Source organism: Mixophyes fleayi, chromosome 2 (genome assembly GCF_038048845.1).
Source record: "Mixophyes fleayi isolate aMixFle1 chromosome 2, aMixFle1.hap1, whole genome shotgun sequence".
Lineage (NCBI taxonomy): Eukaryota > Metazoa > Chordata > Amphibia > Anura > Limnodynastidae > Mixophyes > Mixophyes fleayi.
In genome coordinates this window covers 123,276,136-123,302,119 of record NC_134403.1, presented here as the reverse complement: position 1 = coordinate 123,302,119, position 25,984 = coordinate 123,276,136, and the positions used below count along the sequence as shown (strand labels likewise).

Genomic DNA, 25,984 nt, shown 5'->3' with positions numbered 1-25,984 from the left:
TTGAATAATTACACAGCATACTAAGTAAATTCATGATATGCAAGTTCAACAGGCTGATTTTAAGCAGTATAAAAAAGTAGAGGATGGAGGAGAGCTAATTGGATGTGATTCATTAGTTTGATACATTAGGAAACAATGAGAATTTTTACCTGTATTTAAGACGTTTGGCCCCTTGATTCACAGGCTGCTTCTCTATTACCTTTGCAGAGGTAGATCTGTTTACGGTACTAATGTGTTACCGCTGCGGTGCTATGGATGCACCACTGTACCTCTAGTTCATATAACTAGAGGACGGGGCCTCTCTGTAAACGCCAGGGAGGTGTGAAGCAAAAAGGGGGAGGGATGAATCGGCCCTGGGCTGGTCCATCTGGCACATCCAATATGATAGTTTTCCACAAGGGAGTGGCCAGCCACCAGGAAGCAAATCAAACCGGCCACTAGTAGATTAGGGTGGCCACGAATAGCTTGGGCCGCTAAGTCTACCATACTAGTCCTTTCCAAAAAAAATATATAAAAAACAGGAAAATGTGTCTTAAATGGTGCCATGACTCTCTGCGTCTACCTCGAAAACTCCCGGTGAGGCCAATCTGCCCCAGGTTCAAGACATTACTTGATAAAGCAAGTGTACTCCCATGTTCTGTGGTAAATTGACTACTAGGTTGCACTTTGTGTCTTTTTTTAAAAGTTTTTCCTGACGTAAAAATTAATCTGCAGATTTCCACAGTAAATTGAGTGTATAAAACAGGTGATTGGTTTCATAGATAACCTTGTACTACCACTGTAAACAGAGTGTACATAAAACATAATACAAGGTATATAAGTAGTAGCAGACAGAGTGAGACTACAGTAGGCTATGGCAATTAGATGGATTCTGATGGATCATTTATAGGGTTGAAGAAGAGTCTGGTTGGGCATGGAAGGTAGTTTCCTAGGTGGATAGCAGCATGGCAGAAATCTTGACAGGTGGAGTAATAGGTGGTTATAAGAGAGGAGAGCAATAGAGCTAAAAGAACAAGAGGAAGAGGATATGAATACGAGGTCAGATATGTAAAAGGTGGTAGTTTTGAAGGCTTTGCATGTGAGAAGTTTTATGTGTGTTCTGGAGGGTTTTGGGAGCCAGTGTAAGGAGCACCAAAGCAGTAAGGCTGATATGAAGTGGCAAGAAAGGTCTTGTCACTGCATTTAGGATGGATTGAAGTAGGGATATGTTTGTGAGAAGAATGCCACAGGTAATGAGAGAATCAGAGAGAGAAGAGAAATGTCGCGGAGGTGAGGGTGGCCTGAGAAGAGTATTGAATGTGGAGAAAATCATGCTCAACGCTGACTTCCACTTCAAGTGCAAGAATGAACCCTCAGCAGCTTATTTCCTCTAGCAAGTACTTGCCTTGTTGTTCCTCATTGGTATTTTATACCATTTTTTATACCATCTAGCAAGAAATTTATAGCTGCTTTCTTGCATTTAACTAATGATGGAGAGGTGTGCCGGGCTAACATTATTTCTTTCTTTGGTCAATTTGTGAATGAGTGTAGAGTACGTAAGAGACAGGCAGTTACAGATTTTCAAAAGGGGTATGATCTTCCTGAGGTCGTGGTGTTTTGGGAGAGAGGTTGTTTAAATTGGGTGTGATATCAGAAATCTAAAGGGTTAGTTGGAGGAAATTCCACCCAGAGATGCTCTAAAGATCTAAGCTGCTTATTTTTCTACACATGGAGGACTGGTAACCTGCTTTTTTGTGCTATGGACCAAACATTTTAAAAGATAGGCCTAGTGAAAAATAAGGGTGTATTTATCAGTGACGGCAATATCATTTGTGAGGTGATTATTGACTCTCAATTATTTCTACGCAATGCCTATCATGGTAAAATAGTAAGGGAAGAGCTCAAGAGTGAGAGTCCGTTTGTATCCACGCAAGTGCTGCTGGTGCACAAGTTGTTTTTCTTTTCTTCCAAGGAGAACCACAACTTTGGAGGTTTCCTTTTGGATCCAGTACAGCATTCAAACCATGTTTGCAGATTCGTCATATAATTTAAAATCTGGTGTTGCTAGTTCTCCAGGCCTCATTGGACATCTAAAGACTAGCAAACCCTTCTGTAAGCTTCCCAAAGAAAGTGTTTTGTCAAGGTTTGGATGGTTTTGTTTGGTTGTGTGGTTGGTTGGTTTGTTTTTTGATTTTAAATAAAGAAGGGGATATTGTAAGAGCTGCGTGCTACGTTGTATTATATGCAGTAACTATTTAAATATTTATTCCATTGCCAAATTAGTCCTAAGGCCACTTCTGAAATTATAAATCTTCCTAAATATGTGTCTGTTGGTGTGCCAGTGTGTTTCCTTGGGGGTTGCCTGTTAATTTATGTCTAATATATTATTCTTTTTTAGGTATTGAGTGACATTAATACAGATGAATTTCATGAAGAAGACTTTTATTTACTGGAAAAGATTACATATACTAGCTCGGCAGAAAAGATCAAAAACATTGTGAAAAAGATGACTGCGCCATCAAAACGGTAAATATTTGGTTCGGCAGCAAGACTGAAACATACTTGCATTGTACAATTGCGAGCATGTGTGTAGCCTAATAGTATACCTTGTGAAGCCCACCCCTGCTGGTGCTGTACATGTGATTTCAATAAATGTGGGGGAAAGTACATTTTCATAGAGGCAACACAAGCAATTTGTACTTATGTATTCTTGGTAGACAAGATAATAAATACTTTTTGTTTCAATGGGCATACACTTAGGAGCATGTTTAATGTTGTTTTACTAGAAATGATTACACTATTGAAATTGTCTGTGCTATGATTGGGTGCTTCAGTATCTGGCACATTTCCAGTTATGTACTTTATCATATTCTAGCAAACAGGTAACCTTCAGAAGGATTCTATGTGGTGCGACTGAGCTTTATTTTTAGGGAAATATGTAGTACAAGTTAACCAGTGCATGATACTTATGCATTCTAGTCAAATCAAGCTACTTAAGGTGTTAAAAAGGTTCTTGTCATGCATTTGGGGCTAGGCCAGGCCTCCTCAGGGGAAGAGTGTTACTTCCCGACGCAAGCGCCCTTTTTTAACGTGGTTTTGTCCACATGTCACCACCTCATCATTTTTCTCCATCACCTCATCCTTCATCTTCATCGCCACATCTATCCAGATGTCTATCCAGACACGGGGATCTCTCTCAGCGGTCCTGAGTATCACACTCCTCTCGCTCTGTCACCCCCGGCAACCACCAACCACTCCCCACTGTCACCCCCGGCAACCACCAACCACTCCCAACTGTCACTTCTCCTTCAAGAAATATATAGGTCAGTGTATAACTCTGCCCAGCAGGTGGCGCTGCAGCTTGGTTGTTTTTTTTCCACACACGCCACTAGGCATTTATATAGTAGAAAGTATGTTACATATGTTGATGTGAACTCCGCATACTGGAATGCTTTTTTTTTTAATATAGGGGGAGAAGGTAGTGCACAGAGGCACAAGGAGATGTAATTGGGGCATTGTGATTTGATTTTTCTCCTCAAATGTGCCTTGAGGGATATGTGTTCTGTTGACAACTTCATATACTTTTAATAATTTAATTTTGCACAAAAAATGTATCATTGCATTTTGTTGTGTATATAACACTGTATATATTTGAATTCATACTTTGTTCTTAAGGAACTGTCTTTGCTTTGTGGTTAAATATGGGCATACCCTCTGACATTCAATTGCATACAAATGTAACTGAAGTGTCTGAGCTTTAGAAAACTACAATTTAAGTTGGTACAGCAAAGTTTCCCCTATGCCTCTAACCTTTTCAATACAGGAATATTTTTAAAAGGCATTAGTCTTCATTAGCAATGCTGTGAATGAAAAAAGTTAGAATTTGGCTGGACACAGAATCCTTTATAGAAGCGTGAGCTGAATATTGCACAGAAACAAATCTGTTTCCATGTTAGAAAACTAATTCTCTGTTGTAATTTAGCTGCTCTTGGCAAACAAGTCAAGTTAGAATCTGAGAATCTGGATCTTGCTGTACAGTTACTCCCTGAATCGTATGTGGTACTAAGAACACGTGACTGAGGACAGGTATTTGTGGTCAAGCTGCAAAGTAAACAGATGGTTAGGATTATTTTTTTGGGCGCTTTTAACTTTTTATTTTTCCAATTTACACATCAGCAAATAATCCATCATCAATAACCGTTTTCACACTGTCACACAAGAAATGAAATGGAGCGAGACTAACTTGAAATATAGAGTGTTTGTTAGGACTTGGAGGGTGCAGTGCAGGGATATTATAAATATATCGTTATATGGCATATCTCAGGAATATAGGCCAACTTTACAGGCTTGTAACTGAAAGGGGTACTACAGAATGTCCCAGTGCTATAACCATGCTGGCATAATAAAGCACCCGTAAAAGCAGTTTTCTATGGGCCTTAGGCAGGGCCTGATCAACCACTAGGCTGACCAGGCTGCAGCCTGGGGTGCTGGGTCCCGGGGGGCGCTGCCCTGTGGGTATTTTTTTATTTTTAAAAAAAAATATATATATTTTTTTTTCTTCATTCATTTTTTTTTTCGGGGTGGGGGAGGGGGGAGTCGCCGCGGGGGGGGTGGAGGGCTCGACAGTCAAAAGCAATGGTGGTCAGTGGTTAGCAACACACAGCCAATCGCCAGGCTGCCTGTTGCTGTGCAGCAGACAGGAAGCAGGACGTCTTCACTTCCTATCTGCTGATCTGAGGAGAAGAGCGACGCTGGCACAACTACAGGTAATTGATGGGGGGAACTGCCCTGCATATCTATAGGGAGGGGGGTCACTGCCCTGCATATCTATAGGGAGGGGGGAACTGCCCTGCATATCTATAGGGAGGGGGGGGAACTGCCCTGCATATCTATAGGGAGGGGGGGAACTGCCCTGCATATCTATAGGGAGGGGGGCAACTGCCCTGCATATCTATAGGGAGGGGGGGGAACTGCCCTGTATATCTATAGGGAGGGGGGGAACTGCCCTGCATATCTATAGGGAGGGGGGGAACTGCCCTGCATATCTATAGGGAGGGGGGGAACTGCCCTGCATATCTATAGGGAGGGGGGGGGGGAATTGCCCTGCATATCTATAGGGAGGGGGGGGGAACTGCCCTGCATATCTATAGGGAGGGGGGGGAACTGCCCTGCATATCTATAGGGAGGGGGGGGGGACCTGCCCTGCATATCAATAGGGAGGGGTGGGGAACTGCCCTGCATATCTATAGGGAGGGGGGGGAACTGCCCTGCATATCTATAGGGAGGGGGGGGGAACTGCCCTGCATATCTATAGGGAGGGGGGGGAACTGCCCTGCATATCTATAGGGAGGGGGGGGGGAACTGCCCTGCATATCTATAGAGAGGGGGGGGGGACTACCCTGCATATCTATAGGGAGGGGGGGGACTACCCTGCATATCTATAGGGAGGGAGAGGGGGGACTGTCATGCATATGTATAGGGAGGAAGAGGGGGACTGTCATACAAATCTATAGGGTGGGAGGGGGGGGGGGCTGCCATGAAAATCTATAGGGAGGGAGAGAGGTTGATATGTATGAAGGAGGGCAGAGGAGGGGGGCTGATATATGTGACTGGGGGAGTTTTGATGTGACGGGGGGGGATAGCTAGCTAGCAGAGTGGAGGTAAGGAAAATAGCTGCAAGGGGGATGGATGCAGGATGGGAGGTAAAGAAAATGGCTGCAGCAGGGGTTAAGGAAAATGGCTGTGGGGGGGGGGGTTGTGGTTAAGGAAAATGGCTGCAGGGGGTATTTAAAAAATACAGCAGCTTTGGGGGGCAGAATCTCATGATTGTGTGGTGGTCACATGGGTGGTCTCAGCAATCACTAGAATACTAAATATTAGTGAGATGGGGCTGGTAGAGGTTTGTATTTGATTGACAACAAATATTCAGATATTGCTTATATATGCCTGTCCAATGGGGTACTTTTAGCTGGCCATAATGGAGTGTTTTGTTTTAACTAAAGGGCCTAATCATTCAGGGTTTGCATTATAATACATTTTTGCATTTTCAAAACAGGATGCCAACTTTCCAGAAGCCAGCGAGAGGATAACAAAGTTGCAAGAGAGAAGAGCAAGGACAGGTAAGAGACAATGGCACAATCTGTCTAAATTTGAATGCTGGAGAATACACCTGAACATTCATATTCAGGAGTGTTCCTATACACCTATATATTCGGAGGAGGGGGGGGGGGGCGCTGCGGCCGTATTAGCCTAGGGCGGCCAGAACCCTTAATCAGGCCCTGGCCTTAGGAAAACATAAGTTACCCATTAATTCCAGCAGGCAAAGTTGGGATGATGTAACATAAGGGGAGACAGTTAGACTACTGTAACGATAATTTAGTTATTAACATTAATTATTTGCGGCTTTACATTGACAACCACAAACTGATGAGAGGAGTGTTGTTTTGTATGTTTCAGTTGTAGCTATAAAGAGAATTAAATTCTAGTTTGAAAAGCATGTCTTCATCATCTTTAATCATTTTCCCGCAAGAAGCGTTACTCTGTGATTCGGAAATGTAATCTTTATGTAAGAATTTTTTTTAGAAAACTGATTAAAAAAAGACCAAAACAATTCTCAGTCACTCCAAAACAATAGCAGACTATTCCAATTAGGGTGCCTAAAATGCTACAGCTTCTTTCAAGACACTAGAGTGCTTGGGAAAAAAAGTAATTATGTGGAGAATGCCAAATAAAATGGATGAGAAGCAGTAATAGGAAAGTAGCAGATGAGATTTAGCAAATTAGATAGGAATGTATGAGCAATGAAATAGTCTGCAGCTAGAAGAAACAAGTATAGAATGTTCTGTACAAGCTCTTCTCCATGTGTGGAGCTGCTTATGTACAAATATGTTAATTGTGGTTGCTGTAGTTTTCTTTACTGCAAACTTAAAAACTCTGGAAAATGCACCTAAAAAGATCATTCTCCAGCTGTCTTACTAATCTAGAAGTTTGAAGCTTTTCTATTTTTGCACACACAGTTATATAATTTAACTTGGAGCTTTGCAACATCTCATTGCGAGACAGTCAAATAAAATGTTCTTGATACGCTTATTGGCAGGAATTCTCCTGATGATGGTGACTTGGGTTGAGGTTTGGGGACTCCTTGTGACCTGACATATAATTTTGTCAATTTATCTCATGTCTTTTGTTGACCTGAATACTTGTGCATCCAGAACTTAATTTCCCTTTTTTCAGTGCATTCCCTTTTTGTTTGCAAAAAACCACCAATATCTAACAAGCTGTGGCTATTGTTCTTCATTAATTTGATATTAGTTTGTAGCTGTACAAGTATAGGCTCATGGACCAGAGCACAGATTTTGGGTGTGTATAATGTACAATTTTACACTTTGTGCAGTAATCAAAGGACTAGGATTAAAAAGGATTTGCTCCCTGGCCCTCCATTGATCTCACAAGCTGAGATATGAAATCCAGTGTTGGAATTTTCTTGCACATGGGACACCTTCTGTCTCCATTGCAATCTCATCCCTGCACATATGGTTACTCCGCCACTCTCAGTTTGATGAGAGTTGATCAATCTCTTTAATCAAACTCAAACTTTATTTTCATATCATAGGCTATATTGCCTGGGCCTCATTTTACTATTTAAGAGATGAGTATTTTTATACTTTATCATCTGTTTATTGCCTGACACATCCCAAAATATTTTGGAGAGCATCATATTTTTATAACCAACTAACAATTCAATTAACAATTAACTCAGTAATTCTTAAATATATCTTAAAAATATCAATACAAGGAGTCTCGTGTGGAACTACAGTATATTTAAAAGTATATTGACAATTAGCAACAATCTTGGGCTAAATATTTTACCCCCCATCTCTGATATTTTGCTCATTGCTTTATAAACTCTACCTGTCATATACAAACAATAAAGGCACCAATATTCATAAGAATGCAGCAAACGTCTCACTGACATTAAATATACTATATACTGCAGTTGCTATAAATATGACTTGCCCCTAATGGCATTTTTAATGTTATTTACATCTTAGAACCAAAATGGATTTATTCATTAATTTGTACTATTATCCCTGTAAAATAATAGCAAATAGCTCGGGCAGACATGTTTATATAATCTTGTATTTCAAATGTTTGTATACATTTATGTGTGAATTACATGCATCTTGTTATGTCATGTTGTCATTTTAAAATAAAAGTTAAAAAACAAGACAAAATAGATGGAACAAGATATAGACAAATATTAGATGAAAAACTGCTACAATCTTCAGGAGACGAAGAGAAGTTTTATATTCAAACATTGCAATGGCCCAAATCATAGAACATAAATCACAGTGGAAGTGACCTAAATGCAAAAAAAAAATAATTGCAATGTCATTGATTGGCACAGTCAGAGCTAAATCACATCAAGTATCTGGAATTATTAAAAAAAATTGCTGTTTACCTGTTAACCTGAAACTTGAGCTATATTTGAAGGCACATTGATCTAAAATTGCTGTGTGCAGAAGGGCCAACCTGGTAGAGATGTACACAAATAGACTCACAGATGTAATTGCACAATGTGACTGTGCACAGGTATGGTATGCAATTAGTTATTGTCTGTTTTTTATTTCTAATCAAGAAAAATATTTTAAGGTTTTTTTTGTTTGACAAGAATTCCCAACTTAATCCATTTGGTACAATGATGTAAGAAAAAAATGTAAAAGTGCAAAAGGGGGGTATAGTTTGGCTTTATATTTATATTTGAAAGCTTTCTCTTTCTTTTTTTGTCTCGTCTCTTCTCTCTCTATCACTTTTTTCCCTCTTTCACTCTAGTTCCCTCGCTTTTTTCTCTCTCTTGATTTTTCTCTTGCGCTCTCTCTTTTTTCTCTCTTTTTTCTCTCTTTTTTCTCTTGCTTCTCTTTCTTGCTATTTTCTTTCTCTCTCGCTTTTTTCTTTCTCTCTTTCTCTCGCTGTTTCTCTTGCTGTTTCTTTCTCTCTCGCTGTTTCTCTCTCTCTCTTGCGCCTTTTCTCACTTACTCTTTTTCTCTCTCCTTCGCTCGCATTTTTCTCTCCCGCGCTCGCTTTCGCTCGCTTATTCTTTCTCTCTCGCTTTTTTCTCACTCTCTGCTCATGCTCTCTCTCACGCTCCCTCTCTCACGCTCCCTCTCTCACGCTCCCTCTCTCGCTCGCTTTCTCTCTCGCTCGCTTTCTCTCTCGCTCGCTTTCTCTCTCGCTCGCTTTCTCTCTCGCTCGCTTTCTCTCTCGCTCGCTTTCTCTCTCGCTCGCTTTCTCTCTTGCTTTTGCTTTCTCTCTCTCTCTCTCGCTTTTTCTCTCTCTCTCTCACTCTCCCGCTTTTTCTATCTCTCACTCGCTTTTTTTATCTCTCTCATTCTCTCGCTTTTTCTCTCTCTCTCTCTCTCTCACTCTCTCGCTTTTTCTTTCTCTCTCTCTCTCACTCTCTCGCTTTTTCTTTCTCTCTCTCTCTCACTCTCTCGCTTTTTCTTTCTCTCTCTCTCTCACTCTCTCGCTTTTTCTTTCTCTCTCTCCATGTGTGGATTTGTATAGTTCAGAACGTCCAGCACACATTGATGTGTTGGAAGACAACATCTATTATGAAAATTAGTCATATAACCCTTGCTCGTGACCGTATTTCTTCTCACTCTCGTAATAATAATACAAATATCACATTTTGATATTTTTAAGTAGTTCAAGTGATTTGGTTATGAAGGTGGATTCTCTTCTCTCATCTATGCCCAAAGGAGAGTCAAGGCAAGACTTGAAGTTTGTGAAACAGAAACACAGGTAAGTAGCCTACATGTTGTTGTTCTAAATATCTGTATTACTCCCATGTGCAAATACAGTACAAATATCAATATCAACTATATATAAAGTAAAGCACTTTTTATAAAATGTATAAATAATATAAACAATTAACGGCAGTATTTCAACGTAAATTATATTTTGTAAATACTCTGTTAAGACAAATTTTTAATCTAGAGAAAATATTAATGTTTGTGATGTTGGCAAACAGACTGCTCTATATTTTATCTGTCACAGACCATGAGTAAAGAGTCATGCTGTTTCAATGAAGACTCAAAATAAATTTACATAATATATTTATGTCTCTTTGCAAATCATATCTGTCAAACAAAGTGGATATAACTCTATCTACCTGACCAGCTGATTCTTAACTGGTGAGAAAAGGTTTTCTAGTTTGATTATCATGAAGAACCACCCTTTTATGATATGTGATAAAGTGACCGATAAAGTTTAGGCCCAAGAACTAAATAGGCACTTTTAGGATAGAAAATGAGTTTTCAGTGTGTTTGGTAGATATTTTGGGTGAGTTGGCATTTGTTTAATACGAAAGATGATTCATCTATATGTTTGAAGTATAGATAATAAAAAAACCTTTATTTCATATTGCAAAATACATATGCCATTTTTGTATCAATATTATGTTTTTGAGCTTTAAGCCACATGAAAACCATATGAAATGCTAATTTGGGCATTAGATAACACACAGGTGGAGGCTTCAATATAGGCATTGACTTTAGTATGTAGTTAGGCCATTTATAACAAGAATTGTTAATTCTGACACTAAAAAAAAGCTAAATACGCTGAAATTGAAAGACCTCTGGGGTGTAGCATACATTTATACATGCCTGTGCCCATCACCACATTATACTACTGCATCAGTTTTGAAAACCCCATCCGTAATGACACAGGGATTCTGCTGCAGGTGGCAATGTTGCCACTTTTCATGGTGTCCACATGGCTGTCGCAAACACCAGGGAATTTAGGCAGAGAGGACAGAAAAGACAACATAGGTCCACTCTGCTGAGCACAACCAGTCCGAAAGCTGTTCCTTTATGCAACCAGAGAATCAGGTCACCAATCCCATACCGTAGTAGCTAAAGGTGCAGAAAAAGGAAGGAATAGACCATAATAAATTATCAAAAACCAAGATTAAAAATGTAAAAGATTTGTGGTGAATATTAAGAATCTCATAAAATCTGACTTAGTTCAGGGGTGGGGAAACGTCAGGCCTCAGGGCCTTATAAGGCCCGCGACATGAATTGTTCTGGCCCTCTGCCATACCCCGCTTCTCCGGCCAAATTGAAATAAATAGAAAAATAACCTATGTGACAGCCTGGTCTTGCTCACTCCTCCCCATGTACAGAATGTCGGGTGTGATGTCATCACGCCAGACAGCTGCAGTGCGGTTCGCCCAGGGACCAGCCACAAGCAGAAGACAGAAGATAAGAAGACAGAGGAGTAGAAAGAAGGCAATAGAAAGATTAGTTAAGTGGAAAGAGCGCAGAGAGATAAAGGAGAGAAAAAGCAAGATGAAGTTGATTATTTTTAAGTGGATAATATTGTATGGCCCCCAAATGGTGTTATAAATATCCAAATGGCCCTTGGCAGAAAAAAGCTTTCCCACCCTTGACATGGTTGCATAGTTTGTTAGGTACTTTTAAGACATTTTAAATGGGAATGAATGGGTATATCATCAACATTTATTTATATAGCGCCAGCAAATTCCGTAGCGCTTTATAATTGGGAACAAACACTGATAAGACAATACTGGTAATACATACAGACAGAGAGGTAAGAGAACCCTGCTCGCAAGCTTACAATCTATAGGACAATGGGAGTTAGAAACACAAGGGCATGTGCTACATCATATTGCACAATGGACCAGCTAGAACGCAAAGGTAAAAGTATTGGGTGGGCTGTGTGTGTTGCAATGTTGGTCAGGGGGTTGTTGTCTTGCGTTAGCAGTGTAGAGGATGGCAATAGGGTAATCTAGGGAAATTAAGATGGTGGTGGAGGAATATCATAACCTTGTCTGAAGAGGTGGGTTTTCAGTGAACGCTTGAAGGTTTGAAGATTAGAGGAAAGTCTTATTGTGCGTGGGAGGGAATTCCACAAATTGGGTGCAGCCCGGAAAAAATCCTGTAACCGAGAATGAGAGGATGTGATGAGAGTGGAGGAGAGACGTAGATCTTGTGCAGAACGGAGGTGTCGAGTAGGGAGATATTTTGAGATAAGTGAGGAGATGTATGTCGGTGCAATTTTGTTGATAGCCTTGTATGTTAGTAGAAGAATTTTATATTGGATTTGTTGATATACAGGCAGCCAATGTAGAGACTGACAGAGTGGCTCAGCAGAGGAATAACGGTTAGTAAGGAAAATCAATCTAGCCGCTGCGTGCAAAATAGATTGTAAGGGTTAAAGTCTGACTTTGGGAAGACCAGTAAGGAGGAAATTGCAATAGTTGATGCGGGAGATGATGAGTGCATGAATTAATGTTTTTGCGGTGTCTTGTGTCAGATATGTGCGTATTCTGGAAATGTTCTTTAGGTGTATGTAACATGATTTAGATATAGAGTTGATGTGGGGAATAAATGACAGTTGTGAATCAAGGATTACACCTAGGCAACGAGCTTGCGGGGTGGGATTTATGGTCATGTTATCAACAGAAATAGAAATGTCAGGCAGGAAGCTTCTGTTTTTGGGTGGGAATATTATTAATTCAGTTTTTGAAAGATTGAGTTTGAGTTGGCGAGAAGACATCCAAGATGAAATGGCAGAAAGACAGTCAGTAACGCGAGACAATACAGATGGTGAAAGATCTGGAGAGGATAGATAAATTTGTGTATCATCCGCATAGAGATGATACTGAAATCCAAAGGAGCTTATTAGTTTTCCAAGAGAAGTGGTGTAGATAGAGAATAGCAGAGAACCTAGGACTGAGCCTTGTGGTACTCCAACTGATAAAGGAACCGGAGCAGAGGTGGATCCAGAGAAATTAACACTGAAAGAGTGATTAGATAGGTAGGATGTGAACCAGGATAGGACAGTGCCTTCAAGACCTAGGGATTGTAGCGTTTGTATGAGGAGAGAGTGGTCAACAGTGTCAAATGCAGCAGAGAGATCCAGGAGAATTAGAAGAGAGTAATGGTTGTTATTTTTTGCTGTGATCAAATCATTGACAACCTTGGTCAGCGCAGTCTCAGTGGAGTGTTGAGAGCGAAAGCCTGACTGAAGAGGATCCAATAGGTTGTTTGCTGTAAGAAAGTGTGTGAGGCGAGTGTAGGCAATTCTCTTGAGAAGCTTGGAGGGGCATGGGAGTTGGGAGATGGGGCGGTAATTTTACGAGAGAGTTAGGGTAAGAATTCTGCTTTTTTTAAAATGGGAGTAATCACTGCATGCTTGAATAGTGATGGAAAAATACCAGTAAAAAGAGATAGATTACAGATTTTAGTTAGAGGGGGAATGAGCACAGGAGACAGGGACATACCAATTTGTGAGGGAATGGGATCAAGAGGACAGGAGGTAGAGTAGGAAGATGAGAAGAGAGTAGAAACTTCCTCTTCATCTGTGGGATCAAATGAAGAGAGTGTCAGAGGGTGCTACAAAAAAATTGAGCCGATTGCTTGTCAAGGGAGATGATACCATTTCAAGCCTGATCTTATCAATTTTGTCCTTGAAATAGGAAGCAAGATCCTGTGCACTGATGTTAGTTGGAGGATTTGGGGCAGGAGGATTCAGAAGAGAGTTAAATGTGTTAAAGAGGCGTTTGGGGTTAGAAGCCTGATTATAGATGAGAGATTGGAAGTATGTTTGTTTTGCATTGTCCAGAGCATTTCTATAGGAGTGGTAGATATCAGTATATGTGATGAAATCATTAGAGGCACAAGATTTACGCCATAAGGTATACTAACACGGATTTACACACATTTGGGTCACAACACCCATGGAAGCTAATTGGCCTACAAAAAGCAATACTAAGCCTTCAGTAACCCCTGACTTCCATTAGCTGTATTTCAAGAGATGAGGTTACAGCTGACCTGTTGCCTACACACAACTACACATACATTTTTTGAACAGACACCATTAAAACGAGTATATGTTAAATTTACTGAATGTTACAGCTGTATAGTTTCTTCTATATTCATCTTTTTCATGTCTGCACGTAAGCCATTTAGTATATATGCCCCCATGTACTGGAAAGAGCATGCTGTGCTTCTGAGAATCCATCTGTAACATCTACAAACTCTTGGGAGTATTCCAGTTTTCTATTCAGACTCCTGATTTGAATCTCTATCCTCCCATGAGATTATTGACCAAGAATATTCAGCCCACCCTAACAGCTTATTTAGATAATACCTAAGCATTACAGCAGGAACCAGAATACAAAAAAGGAGGAGGAACACTGTTTTACATCTCATTTTTCATAACAATGATATGTTTACTAGGCTTTGATTTTGCAAAACTGAACAGCAGGCCCATTTTAATGTGGATGGGTGTGGGAGCTAGAGGGGGAAAAAAGCAACCCCAGAAATTGTGTTTTCCGCAGACAGTAAAATAAAACCAGATGGGGACACACAGCTTGCTAATGTCATAAGATATGGGGGAGAGCTTTCACTGTAATACAGTAAAACTAAAATGACATGTCATATAGTAATGTTATAGAGCGAAGGAAAGCCATGCCCACCTTGGGGATGAATGTTTATGGTATGATGATTGCATATATAATGCCATATTAGTTGTATAAATCCGCCAGTCTTTTTTACGGAGTCAGGGAGCATGGCAGGAAGGCATCTGATGAGAATATATTGACATTTTTGAGGAATAGCTTTTAGCATATTTATGTACCTCATATACCAGAAATATGTCTCACTGAAGTGGGTGGGGTTGTCTTGAGATCAGAAAATTTTAATTAAATTTGTAATTTGCCAAAAGATTTTATGTTACGTGAGCTCAAGTTTATTTTTCTTCATGGATTGGCTCTGACCTCTCAACTGGCTACTTAAAAAGAGGGTAGCCACATAAAGATGGTGAGAAAAAGCATGTTGTTCTATCGTACCCATTTCTTCTTTGTTTTTTTAGTTTGATCAAAGTTGAACCTCAAGCAGAGGGTCCTTTCGTAGATGTAATTGCTGTGCTTGACCCTCTATCAAGAGAAGCACAGAAGATGTCACACTTACTGATTGTAAGTAAAAAAAAAAACCCTATGGAAATATATCGTGTTTGTCTTCTGAAATGAGGCTGATCCATCCATCCAATACATAATATATACAGGCATTGGATCTCGTATCTGGAAACCGTTTATCCAGAAACCAGGGAGAAAAGGGTCATTAATTTGTGCTGCTACTAGGTGATAAAGATAAAGTCATACACACAGGAATGATCACTAATAACCTCCTCCTACCTACACATTCTGTGAAGCACTGCTTAATAACTTAATGAGTGCCAAGCCCAATATAATGCAGGGCCTCAGACTATGGTTCAGGTACCACAATTGAGACCTCACATAGATTCCAGCCTGATAAATAAGCTCAAAATAACATTAAATGTATTTGTACATAATAAAATATATACAGAATTAACCAGAAGGGTATTTTTAAGCACAGTGTGACTTGTTATATATTGACCCAGATTAGAAGGCACTTTGAATGATTTTATACCATGAAACCTTTTTCTTTTGTTTTAGATACACAATAGTTATTAAAGTGCAAAATATGCAAATAAAATTGGGTGGGTGTCTGCCAGGAAACCAAACCACTGTATGGTTTAATGCAGAATGCAAATATAAAACATTGAGACTGCACTTTAGTCATTCCCTTGCTTCCTTCTCCTCACATATCTCACCAAATACTGCAGCTCAGCAGTTCATGTTCCAAACAGAATGAATCCTGCTGATTATCACCATTGTTGTCACCACCACTTGGCTTCCACTTGCCTTATTGTGCCTGTATAGGATATTTAGCCCTGATTAAATGATTTATGTAAGAGGTGTACATATGAGTCTTAATATGCATGTTTGCTGTATATTTTTAGGTGCTTGGTCAACTAATGAATTTCAAGCTGACCATGTTCATGAATTGTAAATCAAAATTATCAGAAATGCCATTGAAAAGGTAGGTGGCACATGTTTTGCAATATTAATAGATGTTCTAGATCATTACAGCAGAGAATATAAAATAGCTTTGTTTGTGGTTTTTTTGAGGACCACTTGCACAGTTTTTTGCACACTGTGCACATTGCACTGTTGTAGTTTTTTGTCTCTAGTAGACATGTAGTGAATTAATATTTTAGGATTTCATCAAAAACGGAATTCTTTTTAAAAAGGATCTTCCAAATAGCGTACAGAGACCAAGGGTAAAATGTATAATACCCCGGTTTTTTCAACTCGCCGGGAATCGGCGAGTTGACAGCTAAAATTTAAAGCGGCGCTGGCTTGTAAAGGCAGCGCTTGCCTTTACAAGCCAGCGCCGCTTTAAATTTTAGCTGTCTACTCACCGATTCCCGGCGAGTTGAAATAAATGGGGTATGATACATTTACCCCCAAACCTTATTTTGCACATTGAAATGAAGCACTATAGGTTTACATGCGGAAATCAATAAAATTAGAAGAAAATTAGGCTTCAGATATAGGGGCACATTTATCATTAATCGGCAAAAGTGAGAAATAGTTATCAATCCTTATCGAAGGATAAGGATTGAACTATTTCTCAAATTTATTAAAAAGGGAACACAGAAACAGCAGTTCTGAAAAACTGCTGCTTCTGTGATAGAAAAAATCACACTTACCCCCCTCTTCGGATGCGCTGTCTCGGGATCTCCTCTTCGTTCTTCTTCCTTCAATTGCGCATGTGCAGTGCACATGCGCACAAAGTCCCCACTCTGTCTCTGCAACGATAGTTGCAGAGAGAGCGCGCTGAGTGACAGGGAGGGATCATGTGATCCCTCCACACATGCGCTGTCCAGCTCTGCTCTTCGTAGCAGAGCTGACAACAGTGGATTTCTTCAATTCTGATCATGTACTCCAGCTTCAGCTGGCGTACATTATCAAGACAAGTTCCCAAAAAAAAATAATTTCCGGGACTTGTTAGATTGCGGCCAGAGCAGTCACCATTCTGTTGAATGGTGACTGCTCGCAAAAACGATCAGGAGTGCAAAGCAGCAGATATCCATGATATCTGCTGCGATGCACCTTTAATAAATTTGCGGAGGGCACATCGGGACTTTAATTCCAGGTAAAGTGCACAATAGTGCACTATCGTGATTTGTTAAATATGCCCCTAAGTTGGCTGAATCCTAATGATTTGTGTGAAACACTTAAGCTTTACAAAATCCTGAATGGAATCTGGGTTTCAGTGGATCTCTCATCTCTATGAACTAACTCCACTAAATTTGTGTTACATCACTTAGTTTGAAAATATGCTCTATGGTAGAACGTGCATCTGACGGTTAAACAATCCTAGATTGTTATCATAAGTCTTCAGTTGAGTTATATAAGGGACAAACCATGTATTTTTTACTATAAGACCCATGCATAGTGTAGCGTAACATGTAACATGACATGTAGAAACATGTCATTGCAAAGTTAATAATTTTTCATTCCATTAAAAGCAACACATTTTATTTATGTTTTCTGTTCCAGTTTTTACCGTCTTGTGCTTGAACCGGAAGTCACATTTTTAAGTAACAACAGCCTTTCTCCGGGTCCATCGGCCAAGTTCCTGGATATGCCTGAATCCCCTCTGCTAACACTGAACATGATCACCCCAGAGAGCTGGCTTGTGGAAGTGATGCACAGCTCATGTGATCTCGATAACATCCATCTACAAGATGTGAGTCCCACCATTTACCTTACTGCCTGCTATTAATATTGTGTGTGTATGCTGTATCTATACTTTTTATCTCATTTATTGATTTATTGTCCAATCTTAGAAGGTTTTGGCCCCCTTAAAAGTCAACAATGTTTTTAGCATTTATTATTATTATTATTATTATTATTATTATTATTATTATATTTTATTATATTTTAATTTATTTTTTTATATCATTTTATTTTTATGAATCATAATTTGGATGAGATCCTTCTTCTCCACTGTCCTATGGACTCAGAGAGAAAAAAAAAATAGTCCAAAATCACAAAGAGCTGACAATGGGATTTTAAGATGGAGTCTCCAGCAAGTGCTACAGTAAAGTTGTTGAGTACTGCATTTACACTCTGTCCTACCCCTCCTTCTTCCATGTGTTGCAATAGTTTATAGGGGAAGTATAGTCAACAGGTGACTTTGATTACTGTCTGTTGTGAAACAAAATTAAATCTAATTAAAGTTCAAAATGTTTTTACATGGTTTTAATTCTATAAATTTTTTTGTCATGTTGATCCTCTTTGTGTGTTTATTTTAGTTGTGATGTGTGTCTTGTTTGTAGAAATGATCCTCCATCTTTCACAGTGTGCTGTCATGTAATTGGCTGACTTAGTGACATTGCAGAATTCTTGTATTTCTAGATAGAAGGAATTGTTGCAGCAAACTATGAATTGGAGTATTTGTTGCTGGAAGGACACTGTTTTGATGTGACCACTGGACAGCCACCTAGAGGACTCCAATTTACCCTGGGCATGAAAAATGATCCGGTTATAGTAGACACTATAGTGATGGCCAACCTTGTGAGTAATTTTCCAGTTTAATGTAGTGTGCAATTATTTTTGCATCAAAATGATCAATGAGGATAAAGAGATACTATCATCAAAGTACTTTTTTTAAAATATAATGCAATTTTGCTATTTGTGCACCTAAGCTTATGTTTATTATGTGTTTATGCCTTCTACTCTTAAATATGGGACCCTTTTTTTGCAAGTTATGGAATTATATGTCCTAATATTACTACAGCTTTTCCCTAGTCGTACTCCAAATTTGCTGGTCTCATGTTCTTAGAAAACACATTTGTAGCCGCTTACTCAGCAAGCAGACTAGAATAGCAAATGTGACCTCATGGCTGAAATGTTGCTGTGTTTTCACTGTATAATAGATAGCAGTTACATAGACACAGTGTATTTTTTGGATCACCTCCTTTTCTGAAATTAAAGTATCTGCTATATTTGTATTTGTGCTGCAGCATTGCTTCTATGTAATTTATTTTCATCTGATTTATAGAGAGAGATATAGAACAAAAATAACAATAGTCTAATAAAGAATTAGGCATCTGTTACACCAGGGATAGGCAACCTGATAAACTTTGGGGGCTGCATGGTCCTAACCTTCAATAGGGACTCACATTACCCTTAATCTCAGTAATCAGTTAAAACAATATATTTGATCATAGAAAAAGACATGTATCTGTAATAACATATTGACAGTCATTTTAAACAAGTGTTACAAGCAATAACAAAGAAATCTGACAATAAAGCAGAAAGGTAAAGGCTCAGAGGGCCGCCTGTTGCCCATCACTGTGTTACACTGATCTCTTCTCTGCTGCTACGCTCCAAATCAATGTAATAAAGCACAGTGCAACAATAACCGATCTGCCTATAGGATTATTGGGGGTATTATTTGATAGTGTATTTCACAAAATATAGTTCACATTCCTATATAAAGTGTCTGTTTAGATTTGTAGTATTGGTATAGTCTATTGAACATGCTAAAACTGAATGAAAAGCGTTGACCTTTTGGATACATTTTCACTAGTGTTTTTCATGTAGACATGAAGTTTAAACATGTTGTTCACTGAAAACAAAAAAAAAATAATTGTTTGACTCCCCACTGTCCACTCTAATCTCAGCACAGTACCCCTTGCTCCTGAGACCTGTTTTTCCAAATTGCACATTGCTGCACAACGTATATTTTATTGACTAGCCCCTCTATAAATGACGTAGACCAGCAGTACCCAAACTTATTTGTTTTTTCAAATTTTTTTTTTCTTTTTAATATACATCCAGAGTCACATGCAGATATCAAAATACTCGATGTGATGCCGCACACCATTACACTGTACTGCAGCGAACATTGCCAGCTGTTGCAGTAAGGAATCTCCAGTCATTTTTATGCACATCTCTGTGGTGTGTGAGAAAAAAATTAGCGGGGATTTCTTGCCAGATATCGTCTTGGTGTGTCTGAGTGGACTGTTCCGAAGATACATTGCATTGAATGACTATCTTCCTAAGAGTGTGTGGGAGGCTTTGATACTAATAAACATCAACACTTCATTGAAATTATATAAGCAAAATTATACATTATCAATTATACCACTGGTTCTAAATCAGAACTATTCAATCAAACAACAAAACTAAATATGCTCATGTATAACTTGGCACTGCATGTTCCTGGCAATCTTTGACACTTTACAAACAATCGCTAACCTGTTAGTCTGGAGGCCTGCTCAAACCTTTGTTAGCAAATAATAGGGCATCCATAAAGAGGTGGTGGAACAGTATAGGTCAGTGGTTCCCAAACTTTTTCAGTTCGCGGCACCCGTAGAGTCTCCAATTTTTTTCAAGCCAGCCCTCCAAAATAATTACTGAGCAGTCCTGTTTTAGAAGTAGTTGGGTCAAAAAATTGTAACAAGTATTTAGGTCACGACAGAAATACTTATTTAGTTGTATGCAAAAATGCTCCTCTGCATCCAGGCACACTGCCCCCTCTGCATCCAGGCACACTGCCCCCTCTGCATCCAGGCACACTGCCCCCTCTGCATCCAGGCACACTGCCCCCTCTGCATCCAGGCACACTGCCCCCTCTGCATCCAGGCACACTGCCCCCTCTGCATCCAGGCACACTGCCCCCTCGGCATCCAGGCACACTGCCCCCTCGGCATCCAGGCACACTGCTTCCTCGGCATCCAGGCACACTGCCCCCTTGGCATCCAGGCACACTGCCCCCTCTGCATCCAGGCACACTGCCCTCTCTCACGTTGCCCCCTCTGCCCTCTGTCACGCTGTCCCCCTCCTCTGCCCTCTGTCACGCTGTCCCCCTCCTCTGCCCTCTGTCACGCTGTCCCCCTCCTCTGCCCTCTGTCACACTGTCCCCCTCCTCTGCCCTCTCTCACGCTGTCCCCCTCCTCTGCCCTCTCTCACGCTGCCCACCTTCTCTGCCCTCTCTCACGCTGCCCACCTCCTCTGCCTTCTCTCACGCTGCCCCCTCCTCTGCCTTCTCTCACGCTGTCCCCCTCCTCTGCCCTCTCTCACGCTGTCCCCCTCCTCTGCCCTCTCTCACGCTGTCCCCCTCCTCTGCCCTCTCTCACGCTGTCCCCCTCCTCTGCCCTCTCTCACGCTGTCCCCCTCCTCTGCCCTCTCTCACGCTGTCCCCCTCCTCTGCCCTCTCTCACGCTGTCCCCCTCCTCTGCCCTCTCTCACGCTGTCCCCCTCCTCTGCCCTCTCTCACGCTGTCCCCCTCCTCTGCCCTCTCTCACGCTGTCCCCCTCCTCTGCCCTCTCCCCCTCCTCTGCCCTCTCTCACGCTGTCCCCCTCCTCTGCCCTCTCTCACGCTGTCCCCCTCCTCTGCCCTCTCTCACGCTGTCCCCCTCCTCTGCCCTCTCTCACGCTGTCCCCCTCCTCTGCCCTCTCTCACGCTGTCCCCCTCCTCTGCCCTCTCACGCTGTCCCCCTCCTCTGCCCTCTCTCACGCTGTCCCCCTCCTCTGCCCTCTCTCACGCTGTCCCCCTCCTCTGCCCTCTCTCACGCTGTCCCCCTCCTCTGCCCTCTGTCCCCCTCCTCTGCCCTCTGTCCCCCTCCTCTGCCCTCTGTCCCCCTCCTCTGCCCTCTGTCCCCCTCCTCTGCCCTCTGTCCCCCTCCTCTGCCCTCTGTCACGCTGTCCCCCTCCTCTGCCCTCTGTCCCTCTCCTCTGCCCCCTGTCCCCCTCCTCTGCCATCTGTCCCCCTCCTCTGCCATCTGTCCCCCTCCTCTGCCATCTGTCCCCCTCCTCTGCCATCTGTCCCCCTCCTCTGCCATCTGTCCCCCTCCTTTGCCATCTGTCCCCCTCCTCTGTCCCGCGGCACACCTGGGAGCCGCGGCGCACAGTTTGGGAACCGCCGGTATAGGTATTGTGACAGGATGGCCTGCCTAGGCCACCCTGTCTGCTGTTGCTGGGAATGGGCTTGGCTTACTTTGCCACCGTTCCCTTTCGTTATCCCAAACGCGCCCTCTCACCGCAGTAAGAGGGGCTTAACCGGCATCTAGGACTGGGTTTCTTCTGGATAACTGACGCTGTTAATGTACCCCATTACTGGTGTACCTGTGCTGGTACTCCTGACCTCCTCCTATAGATCAGGGTTGCTGTTGATAGATCCGCCCTGACCTATCACACTGTCCAGAGCTGCTGAGTAGCGACAGAGCAGTGGTACTGGATGCTAGGTCCAACGGGAACAGATTAGATTTTGGGTCTAATCTGTAGGTCACAGGATTTTCAGCATGGAAGATGTTTTCATGCAGGTCTTTGAAGCAAGTGATGTTTATTTGCAGTCACACTGAGGTACCAGTGCTCAGATCAGATGGAATCAGAAGAGCAATTTTCACTAGAAGACAGGGCTTTTTATACAGATTTGGACACAGCCTCACAGGCTATTTTTAGAATCAGGATGCAATTTGGATTTACATGCAATGCAAAGCTAACAATATTTGCGCTTATATGTGATATCCTAAAACTTTGCTGTGATTTCCTGGATCTTGTTTCAGATACAGAGCAAATCTAACAGCAGTCTTAATTAAACCTTCTTATGCCTTCAGGTGCTAGACCCTCACACATCAAAAGGTCTAATGAACATGGGTCCTTTCTTCCAACAGTTTCAGAATACACATTTCCTCCAAAGGAAACAATTCCCGAAGAAAAGTTGCAAAACCCCAAACAAGGCATTTCCTTACACCAAGATACACAAAAGACTTCCTAATCAAAGGCTTATTGTATCAGATATATGCATCAGAAATAATGTATTTCCTCTAGCAAGGTTAAAACAGGAAAAAAAAAAAAAAATTCTCCCCTGGTCTCAGAAATAAAGATTTCCTGTACCAAAATATACACAATATCAAAAATAAGTGCATTTGCAATTATATAAATAAGCGCCCTGCGCTATTTCCTTTAAATAGATTTATACCATAAGTTACTTATAAGTGATCCAGTCACAGTTATCTTTAACAATGTTAAACATTTATTTTCATTTTAACTTTCACTATGCTACAGTGACTAGTCTTTTCCTTACACGTGTGCTCCACATACACATAAACAGACTGGGCAATCTCTGAAGTCCAGCAGTAGCAGCACACTCCATCTGGGGGCATCCTTGCTATCTTTGAATAGATTACACTTCAGTCATTATAACTTCCCGGCTGCACTTTGCAGGCCTTCACTTAGTAGTTTCTACAGACCTGCACTGACAGAAAGGTATTGACAATATCTGATGTTTAATCCATAGCAGCAGTGGTGCCTCCTATGCATTGCAGCAGGTTTATCTTCTGAGGTGCTTGGTCAGCTAGGTACTTCTAAACTAAGTAAACCAATTGAACAAATGTGCTCAAAGACGGACTTAGCGACACAATTGCAGCAGCAGTGGGACCAAGGTATCCCTCCTTGACAAAATAGATAAAACAAAAAAGTCAGAAATGCGCTCGCAAAAATAGAATGGAAACCTGGATGAATGAATCTATAGAGGATGGTGTAAATGGGAAAAAATTGAAAAACAACAACTAGTATCAATAAAATATTGATACCATCTGTTGTTTTTCATTTTTTTCCCCCATTTACACCGTCCTCTATAGATTCATTCATCCAGGTTTCCATTCTATTTTTGCGAGCGCATTTGGGACTTTTTTGTTTTATTTTTTTTTACTTCTAAACTAAGTACCTGCTTTGAGGAACATTGAAGCGAGCTAAAAGCCACATGTTTGAGATCACTGGCTTCGATTTTTCTCCAATCTTGGGTGCAGTGGTAAAACAGGCACTAGGAGTTCAGAGAAATGCTGGTGTTTGAACCGACTGCAGGGGGCAGGGGTGTATTGTTTTTTTTTTTTGTGGGGGGGGGGGATTTATCGTAAAAAAATTGAAAGTACTTACAGATTTTGTAAATAAATTCAAAAACTGGACAGAGTACAAGATAGATATGCCAGAATGTGGGTCCTTTATTTTTATTGATCTGAATGCTAATTCTTACCCTATAGGGTTATTTCCAGTTGAAGGCCAATCCAGGGTCATGGACGTTGCGACTTCGTAAAGGAAGATCAGAGGATATTTACCATATAGTCTCGTAAGTACTTCACTCTATCAGCCTTGTGTGTATACGGAGTCAGGGATAGCTATATCGGCAACTACATTTTTCTCTGCTCGACCCTCATTGAAATTAACCTAAGCGTGTTAGTGTGGTGTATACAAGAAAGGATAGATAGTGTCACTTTAATCTTTATTACGTATAGATAGATATAGATATATGTAGATGATGATGATAGGTACAATCCGCAAATTTTAGACTGTCAGACAGATACTTTTAAATCCTGCTGTATGAGATGTTTTCATCATTTTAAGGCAATTTAAATATAAAATATTATTGGTATGAAAAGTGAAGTAAGTTTACATGCGTTTGGTAGTGTCTGGTACAGAGGGCCACTAGTACTACTTTGGTAGGCACCCGAACAAACATTTTATTCTCTACTCAAATAATCTTTCCTCTTCTAGATTTTAACTTTTTCCTAAATGCACTCTTGCGTCACGGAAGAATCTGCTTTTAGTAACTAGTACAGGGCTTTTGCTTTAGCCATTTTATCCTGAAATATGATCATCTGTTGTGCACCATGGTAAATGCAATGCCTGAAATTTGTAACTGTGTTTTACAATTTGTGGCTTTGTGTACCTGTTATAATAAGTTGTTTTAAAAGTCCTTTGCGTCGCACAAGCTAATAGTTATAATAATTGTATCGTTTTGTTAGACTTATAGAGAGACGCCCAAAGAAGTAGAACAAGGTGACTGCAAGTGGGGTACACCATCATTTTTCCAAAACAGCTTTTCTTTTAGTACATTAAAGCTGAGTTCCTTACTGTTTTAAGCAGATCATGAGAGGCTCTGTAAATATTTAATGCCAGGATAATAGAAAGAGTTTGGCAGACAGTCAGTTTGCACTTTTGATCTATGGTCTGGTAATTGTCAGTGATCTTACCTTTGTCCTCTCACGTAAATGTCTTTTGTCATAAACTGCCTTGATGAAATTATTTCTGGACTCACATTAAAATGATATTTCTAAAGTGTAAATTTCCTCGTATGACTGTATTAAAATTTAATACAGTTTTATCATTAATGGCTGTATTTGGATTCAAATATCCTTTCATTTTTGTGCAGTTAACTGTGATAATATTCTTGATGAATGTTTTCAAAACCTCTCCCATTCTTACAAAGATATTGATGAACTTAAAAATTCCAAGAAGTGCTCTATGTAATTCTGCAAGTTGATTTAGCATTTTCTGCTAGTTTAAATATGCCAATAAAAGTGTCCCTGTATTTACCTACTGAGTGTAAGATATATACAGTAGGTTTGTGCATTAGAATTTACTGTATATATGCATGTACGCTTTAATGCACAGTGAGTGTTGAAATAAGCTAGACTTATTTATTTGGGAGCATAATCTTGGTATTTAGTACTATTTGTGCCTGTGGCGGAACTACCATTGGTGTGACAGGTGCTGTGCTCCGGTGCCCATGGAGATAATGGGGTCCGCTGCATGACAACTGCAGAGAGTAGGGGGCCCCCGTTCCCTCCTTCCCATCTTACGGCATCGGGGCCCACAGCTCGCTAGTTCGCCTCTGATTTGTGCAATATAGCGAAACATTAAAGAGTATTTACCAACAAGTTCTAATGTGCCGTACTAGCTATCACAACCAGTGATAGCTAGTTCGGTATTTGCTTATATTAGCCATACTTGTGTTTTACTTTATACTTTTACTTTAGTAATACACCATACAAGGAAATAGAGTGCAGTGTATGCAGTCACAGCACTAAGGTTAATATCTTCTTCAGTCCTTTTGGTGAATATTGAATGTAGCATTAAGAGACTATAGGGTATTATGGAGCTGTATGATTGCCATAAGAGTGGCGCCATGATGATGCATGTTTGGTGCCTGCAATTATTATGCTAACAATACAACTGTATATGCGTGTTGCATGTGTTGGACATGCCCTATACTGCATTTGAGCAACAACATCAGATTATATTATCTCTGACTGAAAA

The 25,984-nt window shown here is 40.7% G+C and overlaps 1 protein-coding gene across 1 annotated transcript in view; it reads left to right on the top strand.

Annotated features, from left to right (window-relative positions):
- UGGT2 (UDP-glucose glycoprotein glucosyltransferase 2) overlaps positions 1–25,984 on the top strand; it is a 244,100-nt gene that overhangs the window by 159,703 nt on the left and 58,413 nt on the right. The window contains exons 23-29 of the mRNA XM_075199909.1: positions 2,378–2,505; positions 9,682–9,780; positions 14,878–14,980; positions 15,829–15,908; positions 17,435–17,624; positions 18,296–18,454; positions 23,929–24,014. Of these exons, the coding sequence (XP_075056010.1) occupies positions 2,378–2,505; positions 9,682–9,780; positions 14,878–14,980; positions 15,829–15,908; positions 17,435–17,624; positions 18,296–18,454; positions 23,929–24,014 (845 nt within the window). The remainder of the gene's footprint in view (positions 1–2,377; positions 2,506–9,681; positions 9,781–14,877; positions 14,981–15,828; positions 15,909–17,434; positions 17,625–18,295; positions 18,455–23,928; positions 24,015–25,984) is intronic.